The sequence below is a fragment of the Delphinapterus leucas genome, chromosome 15, assembly GCF_059928025.1.
Source record: "Delphinapterus leucas isolate spDelLeu-1000000601 "Yukka" chromosome 15, BTC_Dleu_Yukka2, whole genome shotgun sequence".
Lineage (NCBI taxonomy): Eukaryota > Metazoa > Chordata > Mammalia > Artiodactyla > Monodontidae > Delphinapterus > Delphinapterus leucas.
The window spans coordinates 30,653,211-30,662,381 of NC_143143.1; the positions used below are offsets into that span (position 1 = coordinate 30,653,211).

Genomic DNA, 9,171 nt, shown 5'->3' on the forward strand with positions numbered 1-9,171 from the left:
GACCACCAACACAGTCCATGCTTGAAGACTCATTGCATGACACACTAAGAGCCTGCACTCTAAGTTGTGCGTACTTACTCCTACTCACAATTGAGAAAATGAAGGTTTACAATAGTGAAATATTTTTTGTTCCATTATCTGTCTCCAGGACCATACAACTAAGTAAAAGTAACAGTCTAAAATCTGAACTACAACAATCTAGCAGAAGACTCCATGATAATGATGCTGCTGGCCTTCTCCAAGTACCGCCAGAGTCACACCTTGGGGCAAATGCTGTTCAAGGAGAAAACCAAAAACATCTTTAACATAAACAGTATCAAGAGAAAGCTCTTAACATATGTAGGAGAAGTCGGTATACAACTAAAGTTTCAGACAGTTTTAAAATGCAGAGGAGCTTAGCATTAAACAAAAAAAAGAAAAAATGGAGCTTAACATAAAACAAAAATCAAAAAAGAAAAATATTAGAAAGTTGAGGGAAATGACAATAAGAAGCAGTGAGAAGTGGCTCTGGCGGATGTGGGTGAGCACTGGCTCCCAGGCAGCTGCTGCAGAGCAAGCAGGGCCCCAGCGCCCACCTCCGCTGACCACGAGGCTCCAAAGGACGGCCAGCCTCTACTGAGCAAGTAACCCCACACCGTAGAAGGAATTTAGAATTCATTATTTTCCTAATGAGGAGTCAGGAAAGAGGTTGAAACCAGTCACCCAAGGAAATGGGAGGTGTATTTAAGAGGCAGAAAGAGATGAGCTTGACAAAGCATTTTTCAGATAAGCATCAACCAGGCTAGTTAAAACCACCTCAGTAACTTCACTCCCTTTGCTGCAGACAACAGAAAACGTACTAAGCCAGGGGACACACCACCACTGAATATTTAACAAACATTAACTTCCTTTAGATTTATCAAAGCAAAGTAAAAACAAAAACCAGCCATCAGAATTTTCTTCCCTTCCAAAAAAGGATGCCAATGTCTGACTCAACTTACTATGTGGAGCAAAAGGAACTCCATTTTGCCAAATTCTGTGCACACTGAGGACACCCCAATTCACTCTCCTCCAAGTCTCCAGCCACATTCAACCAAACCAACTGCATCGTTCAATGTTTCAAAATGCCACATCAAAAGGGGCCCTCTGCTAGACTTTTACCTCAATTCTGACCTTCCTATGTGCTCATCTTAGGTGCTATCAGGAAGCTGGTAAAAGTACCAACCTCTCCCCAGGCTGGGTGAGGCAAAATGAGCCATCTTTAGCTTGTCAGATAAGCGCTTAATCATACAAACTGCAAGAGCATTGCCCATTTACAAGGATCCTCCAAAATCTCCCCCCATCCCCGCCCCCATAAATTACATTTAGATATTGAATAAGAACTGTGAACACTCTAAATTTACCACTACTTACAGCTGCATGCACTGTGACACTACCTTGCTAATTTTATTGGTTCTATTTAAGGTACCCAATTATTCCTACAGCTGCATTCTTGTTCTCTAAAGACCACACCCTGAAAAGGAGGAAGAATGTGAGGATCTGCAGAGCTTATCCACACTTTCCTTGAGTCAACTAGGAACAGAATAATGTTGCTATACTACCAAATTCCACAAACCACAATTAACCATTCCTCAGGTAAAAGGGGATATATTTCATTTTACAGAAATAGGACACAAAATAAAACTAAGGTTGGACTGACAATCCAACATTTGCCATAATGCAAGAACTTCATGTTTATTTAAAAAGGAATTTAATGTCTTTCATTACATTTTCTGAACAAAGGAAACTAACACATTATAAGAAGCATTTTCAAATCAAGAAATCAAATTAGGGATTATTTCAGAGTTCAGCTTCTGAGCCCACTTTTTTACATGAAGAATTAACACTAAAGAAAACCGCCAGCTACAGTCCTAAAGAGATGCATTCCAGGAGCACACAACAGCACCAAAAACTGAGAAGTCAGAGAACGTTCATATTTTTCTACGGCCTAGTCCAAGAGCATGGCACACAGATGGACTAAAACTATGTGTTGCTTTCCCCTTAAAGCAAAAAATAATTGCAAAACCTGAAATGGATAAACCGTGATACCTCCACACATAACACTAGTCAGAAAAACAAAAAGCACTTATACCTGCAATGTGAACTGAATAGATCAATCTCAAAAACATGAAAAGTGGATAGAAAAACCCAAACAGAAAAGGCTACCTACTATAAGGTTCTATTTATTACATTATGGAAACACAAAAACCATATATACAGAAATCAGATCAGCGGTTGCCCGGGGTGGGGGGAATAGATATATTCCATTTACTAACAATGTATGTTTGTCAAATTCACGCCATACACCTTAAAACGGTGATTTTACTATATGTAAATTATAGTCCAAGAAAGCAGAGTTTTCCAAAAATATGAGTTTCAAGTATTATTTCAAAATTCCCTGTCTGGGTGAAACCAAGAGCCATTCCAGAGAATGTTAAAAACCCTCAAGCAGTAGTGAATGTTAGAGTCAAAATTTAAGGAACTCAGCTATATAAAATCAAAGCTGACCACTGGGGCACCATTTCATTAGGTTTCCTTTTCTCAGTAAGCCTAGATTATTAGCTCCTCATTCCCTGAAATTAACATTCTATTCACCAGGTTCAGTTTACATTCTCAAATTATCATCCCAAAAAACTGCAAGGTCTAAAAGGAAATCCAAAATAAGGGATTTTTTCCCTAAAGAATGCTATCTTAATTAGCTTATTCTTATGCAGATAAGAATCTGAGAATCAAGTCACTCCACAGCCTGTTTCAACCTTATTTAGATAATTCTGAAAAACACAAAGCTCTACTGCAATTATCAACAGCTTCTGGCAGTTTAAAAGCATTTATTTAAATTACATTTTTACTAAAATTAACACTCAAATTCAAATCCTTCTCCCACAGAAACCTTGCCAAATATCAAACCCAGATTTCCAAATCTTCAAAACAAATCTAAACCCACTGTTGCTGAGAGAACACGATGGGCAAGAACATTTACTCACATATCTTCACGTGGGGGGCGGGGATTAACTGCAGAAAAGCACTGCCATGAAACACAAATCTTGATATCAACTCAAACTGATCAGATTTCCTGCCAACAATGTACCATCGGGCAGAAAGTAGCTTGGAAGGCAAATACTGATGGAGTTGCTAGGGAAGAGCAACTCCATCAAACATCTGCATGTTAATTAACGTGTGTACAGATCACTCCAATTAGCTAGTTTTCGACGCACTTAAATTATGCTGTGCCACCATCATGCTCGAAATTGTCTAACTCAAGAAAAACTATTCCAAGAGGTGCTTTTCCGCAAACAAGTTGTCCCTCCCACCTCTGTGCGAGACACACTCCTCTTCCCTGGGTGCCTAAGAAGCACATCTCACAGTCTGGAGCTCTGGGCCTCTCAACCTCGGCACTACTGCCATTTGGGGGGTGGAGAGGCTGTCTCGTGCACCGAGGACAGTTAGCGGCCTCCACTCAGTGATGACACTCTGGAGTGCCCCAGACATTGTCAAACATCGCCATGGGGTGAGGGGACCAAACGCCCGGACCAAACGCCCCCGGCTGAGAACCCGTTATCTAGATATAACATCACACCGCCAGAATTCTCAAGTTGCAAGATACTGAGAATTAGTGGCTGGATTCAGAAGCAGAAAACACTCGGGAGATACCTCCAGGTCAAGGTGGCCAATGCACTAAGGAACGCAGGACTTAAACCCTGACGCAGACCGCCCTTCCCCTTAGCCAGCAATGCAGCAAAGTTGTCCTTACCTTTGTAAAGGTTGGTGACGGCAGTGGCTGCATTTTGGAAGGGAACCCAAAGAGAAAGTCCTGGCTGCTGACACACTCGGTCTGAAAAACGACGAAAGGAAAGAGACAAAACAAAAAAAGAGAAAGAAACACACAAAGACAAAAAAAGAAAAAGAAAATGCAATGTTATTTGGGCGTCAATCACTCCGGAACGGCCATATTAGGTTTCGCCATTTTGTTCAAGGGTGCCGGGATCCCGCGCTAGGTGGGGAGCGGGCAAGAAGGGGGTCGCGGCGGGGCTGGAGGGGGAGCCGCGGGGCCCCCGAGCGCAGCCGGGACAGATGCGCGGCAGAGAGAGGCACCCCTTCGCAGTCCCCGCCCCGAGGCCGGCTCCGGCACAATAGGGCCCCCGCGCCGCCTCCCTTCGCCATTTTGTGACCGGGGGCTCCTCCCCTGCCCTCCCCGGCCCGGGGGCACCCAGCGGCCCGGCCCCAGGAGCGGGAGGGCCCCACGGGCGGCCCCAAGCCCGGCCGCCCCCCGCGCCGGCCCCCGGCCGCCTCCCGAGGGCCCGCCTCCCGCGGCGCCATCTTGCGAGGAGGGGGCGGTGGGGCCGCGTTGCGACGGCCGGAGCCCAGCCAACCGCTCCCCGGGCTCTCCGCCGACGGCCGGGCGCGAGGCGGGGGCGGCGGCGCAAAATGGCGGCGGCGGCGGCCCTCACCTTTGTAGAGCTGGGCCACGGCGGTGGCCGAGTTCTGGAAGAGGTGCCACAGCTTCTGCTGCTTGTGCTCGGGCTGCGCGGCGGCCGCCGCCTCCTCCTGCAGCTCAGGGGGCAACTGCTCGTCCTGCTCGGCCTCGGCCAGGCACTGCCGCTCCCACTTGGAGAACCAGTGCTCGGGCCCGTGCTCCTGGATCTCGGCCTCGCCCTCCTCCTTCCGCTCCTCCATCCTCCGCGGCCTCCCGCGGCCTCGCAGCCGCCGCGGCCGCGTCCTGCTCAGGCGGGGCCCCCGCGGGAGCGTCGTCGTCGAGCGGCCCGGCGGCGGGGCCCAGCGGCCTGCGGCGGCTCCTCGCGGCAGCCCAGGCCTCCTGCACCCCGACGGCCTGCGAGCCCCGCCCCGCGGCCCCGCGCTGCCCGGGACAACCCCCGACCCGGTCTTCCCCACCCCCGGCCCCTGCCGAAGGGCGCTGCGGACCGGATGAACACCGCCGCCTCTCGCCTCGCCGGCCTGAGCACGTCTACCGCCGCGCCATGGCGCCGCGGCCTCCCTAGGGCCACCGCCGACCGCTCCGCGTTGCCCTGCCGGCGCCGCCGAGCCTACCCCGAAGACTGAGGAACGTCGTCGTTGCTGCCGCCGTCGTCGACGCCTCTGCGGTTGCTGGTCCCCGCCCACATGCTGACGGAGAAGCACCACCCACTCGGCCCCGGCTCCCCTGCCCGGTTGGGGCGCGCCGGATCCGAGGGCTTCTATTGGTCCAATCCGACCGGTTCCGCTTGCCGGCCTCTAAACACAGCGCCGTGATTGGCTCATCGGCGTGTCCGCCTGACGTAACCAAAGGGCGAGGGAAAGGGAGTGAAAGGAAGGGTGAAGACGGAGAAGGAGGGGGAGGAGCTGACAGTGGTTGCGTCCGAGCCAACCTAAGGGGGGGGGAGAGGGAGGGAGAGAGAGAGAGAGAGGAAGGCAGGGGGTGGCAGGGAGAGAAAGAGGGGGAGGGAGGGAGAGAGGAAAGGAGGGAGAGAGGAAGAGAGGGAGAGAAAGGGGGGAGAGAGGGGGACGGAGAGAGGGAGAGGTAAAGAGCGAGAGAGTAAGGGAAGGGGAGGGGGAGAGAGAGAGGGGAGGGAGAGAGAGAGAGGAAAGACAGGGAGGGGGAGGGGAGAGAGAGGGGAGAGAGAGAAAAAAAAAAAAAACAATGAACTGCGCATGCGCACTTGCTCGCTGGCCAGAGGCAGTGGGCAGGAGTCACGTGACCCGGAGCTCTGAGCCCACACCCCACAGGAGGGCTGATCCGGTGCCTCCAGGCCGTAGGAGACGCAAAATCAACTCCCGTGACCACTCTGCGGGGACGGAAGGGTGTGGTGGGTGGCATCCCGCTACTCCAGCCCCTTGGGCTTCCAAAGGGAGGAGGGAATCGAAGAAAGTGAATTAAACGCCCAACTTGAATCCAAGTTGGCAAAGTGCTTCGCCAGCTGTTTACTTCAGACCCATTTCTTAGATGGGCAAGTTGAGCCTCAGAGCCCAAAGAAAAATTTCCGAGATGCGAGGCCCGCGGGCTCCCACCAGCCTGCTGAGCAGACAGCAGGCACGCGGCTCGCTGCGCGTTGCGCGTGGGGGACCCTCTGGCCCGCCCCACTAAGACGCCCTGGCGCCCTCCGAGGACACCTTCCCTTGACCAGACCGCAGCGGCCGCGAATCTGAAAATAAACCTGAGTGGGAGACGGGGTGCCGAGGCCCGGCTGCGTCTGCGCCTTCGCGAACTTGGCGGCCCCCGCACCTGTCCCGAAAAAAGCACACTCCTGCGCCACGTGCGGCGGCCGCCTGCCTCACGTGCCAGCCCCCGCCCCCCGCCTCCTACTACCGGAATCCGCATGGCCGCGCCGAGTGGGAGGCCCCGCTTCCAGGGGGAAAGTTCTGCGCCGAGTTCTTGTTCGGCCTCCGTGCGCAATCGCCCGGTCAGCCTCCGCCGACCCGGGCTGCGCGACTGCTGTGGGCCAGGCGCGGGGCTGCGCGCTGCGGTCACCCAGCCGGGGGCGTCCCCAGGGGCTCAGGGTCTGAGGAGTAAGCCGCCACTTAAAGGGGCGATGACCGCACAGAGGCAAAACTGGCCCTCACAGTTTGGCGGCGGAGGCATGAGACACTGGGGCTTGGAGAAGTCCCACGAGCTGCGAGAAAACCCTTCTACAAAGCAATTTGGCTGTAAAGCCATCACCTTGGGAATAAAATCTGACCTCCTCTCTGTGGGCTACAAGTCCCTGCAGGACCGGGCCCCGCCTCCTCTGTGTTCATCTCAACGCCAGTCTCTTCTTGGCTTGGGCTGCCCAGCCGCACTGGCCTTCTTTCTGTTTCCTCGGAAACTGCCTTTGCCCTCGCAGTTCCCTCTCTCTCTGGAATCTTTTCCTTCTCGTCGTCATTCCTCAAGGTTCCTCTCAAATGGCCCGCGAGCAGAGAGCCTTTGTCAGACCAGCCTCGTTAAAGCACCACCCTCCACACTCTCCTATTGCCTGGTTTTGTTTTTTCATAGCCTGTATCAGTATCTGAAATGATTACTTATGTGTCTCCTTTCACCAAAAAGTAAGTTCTTAGAGGGCAGGGAGCTTGGCAGTCTTGTTCCTGGTTGAACCTTAAAAAGATAAGGTTTAGAAAGAAAGGGGGATGGAGGCCATGGCAGGAAGGACATGCCAGGCAAAAGTAAGGCTTGTAGAGGAATCCCAAGTTCTTTAGGTCGACCAGAATGGGAGGGAGCAGCAGGCAGGGCACTTGTCCACTCAGTATTAGAGGAACACAGCCTAGGGTCTGATTTGTACAGGCACTACAAGAACAATTTATTGATTCTATAATAGGAAAATGTTTTTTCAATACAATAGGAAAAATCTTCAGTTATTTTTACAGCAAATAATTATCGTTATCATCATCATCTGAATGCACTGTAACGTTTTCTGGAATAAGTGAGATTCTTCTGGGAGGTACCAAGGTCTTAGATGAATCTCTCTCTCTCATTTTCTCTGTCCCACACAAACACACACACACATACACACAAAATGACTGGAGACCAGGCTACTGGCAAATGAGTTTTTTTTTTTTTTTCATTCTAAACTGCCTTTTTTAAAACCTAAGCAACATTATTACACATCAACACCTGGTGGGTGCTCATAGCCAACCTGCAAAAGCTGTGGGGTGAGTCTCACAAGTGGCCACTGTGAAACGCAGCATGAGCATGTGCCAAATGCTATTTCCCAGTGATGAGAATCAGGGAGGGCTTCCTGGGGGAGGAAGGGTTGTAGCTAAGCCATGAAGCACAGGCAAGGCTCCCTGAAGGGAGAGGCCCCTCAGAGTTGAGGGACCCATAGATTCAAAGGCACAGAAGTAGAAAGGGCTCCAGGAACCAGGAATGATCTGGTTTGACTTGAACTACATTCTCTTTCTGATGATGGTGAGATGGTGCCATCTCATCTTGCTTTCTAAATAATTGTACAGGCACTTCCTAGCTGAGTGTCCTTGGGCTAATTACTAAGTCTCTCTGAGCATAATAAATGGAGATGATGTTAGAAAGTCATAGGGTTAAAAAAGGGGTTAAAAGTCTCAGGATTAAATGATAAGTGAGGAGAGAACAAACTCCTACAATCCCAGCACACAAAATCATTCAACAAAGACTGGCACTCAAGGGGCCTGGGAAAATGCTTCTGGATTAGCCTCCAGCCTTGGAATTGGGAAGCTGTATGAGCCACAGTGAATATAACACCTTTCAGCTAAGATCTGGAAACTTCAATCCATTTAAAGTAACCAGAAGGAATTCCCTGGCGGTCCAGTGGTTAGGACTCGGTGCTTTCACTGCTGAGGGCCCGGGTTCAATCCCTGGTTGGGTAACTAAGATCCTGCAAGCCTCAAGGTGTGGCCAAAAAAAAATTTTTTTTAATAAATAAAGCTTCTGAGTTTTGCATCAAGCTTAAAAAGGCCTTCCCCACTCCAAGATTGTTAATGTGATTGAATTAAAACCACAATGGCAACAACAACAACAAAAACCCCCCACAATGGCAGCCCATCTTTTTCCTAACCTTTTTTTTTTTTTTTTTTTTGGTGGTACGCGGACCTCTCACTGTTGCGGCCTCTCCCGTTACGGGGCACAGGCTCTAGACGCGCAGGCTCAGCGGCCATGGCTCACGGGCCCAGCCACTCCACGGCATGTGGGATTTTCCCAAACCGGGGCACGAACCCGTGTCCCCTGCATCGGCAGGCGGACTCTCAACCACTGTGCCACCAGGGAAGCCCTCCCTCACCTATTTGTCTACCGAGCAGAAATGTCAAGAGAATCAAGGATACCAATAGCTTCTCACGATACATAATGCATGCATTCATCACAGTGGGCAGCAAAAGTGGTCTCATGGATTAATTACTGCTAGAAAGGTCAAATTTAGACTCAAGGACATGAGACAAAAGACATAAGAAAAGTCAAAGAAAAAAAAGAAAAGTCAAATCATATTCAAAAGGCAATACTAATAACAAGATAAAATAAAACATCTTTTATTTAACATTTAACAGCATACAGGGACTTCCCTGGTGGTCCAGTGGCTAAGACTCCTTGCTTCCACTGCAGGAGGCATGGGTTCGATCCCTGGTTGGGGAACTAAGATCCCACTTGGCACAGCCAAATAAATAAATAATTTTAAACAGTAAATAAATAAAAAATAAAGTGAGTTAAAATTCACATCACAT

General features: G+C 50.4%; 1 protein-coding gene across 10 annotated transcripts in view; it reads right to left on the reverse strand.

Annotated features, from left to right (window-relative positions):
* The window catches only part of HAPSTR1 (HUWE1 associated protein modifying stress responses), a 172,547-nt gene extending 167,667 nt beyond the window's left edge, over window positions 1-4,880 (reverse strand). For 6 of the 10 annotated variants that reach the window (XR_016387818.1, XR_016387817.1, XR_002641793.3 and 3 more), the window contains exons 1-2: window positions 4,467-4,873; window positions 3,770-3,850 (exon numbers count right to left, since the gene is read on the reverse strand). Coding sequence is in view for 4 of the 10 variants with exons in the window: in XM_089896181.1 (XP_089752307.1) it covers window positions 3,770-3,850; window positions 4,467-4,692 (307 nt within the window). In the remaining 6 variants the exon portion in view is untranslated. Of the gene's footprint in view, window positions 1-3,769; window positions 3,851-4,466 lie in introns of all 10 variants that reach the window. The other 4 variants (XR_016387816.1, XM_089896180.1, XR_016387815.1 and 1 more) reach the window with 3 other exon arrangements.
* Between the last annotated feature and the right edge of the window lie 4,291 nt (window positions 4,881-9,171).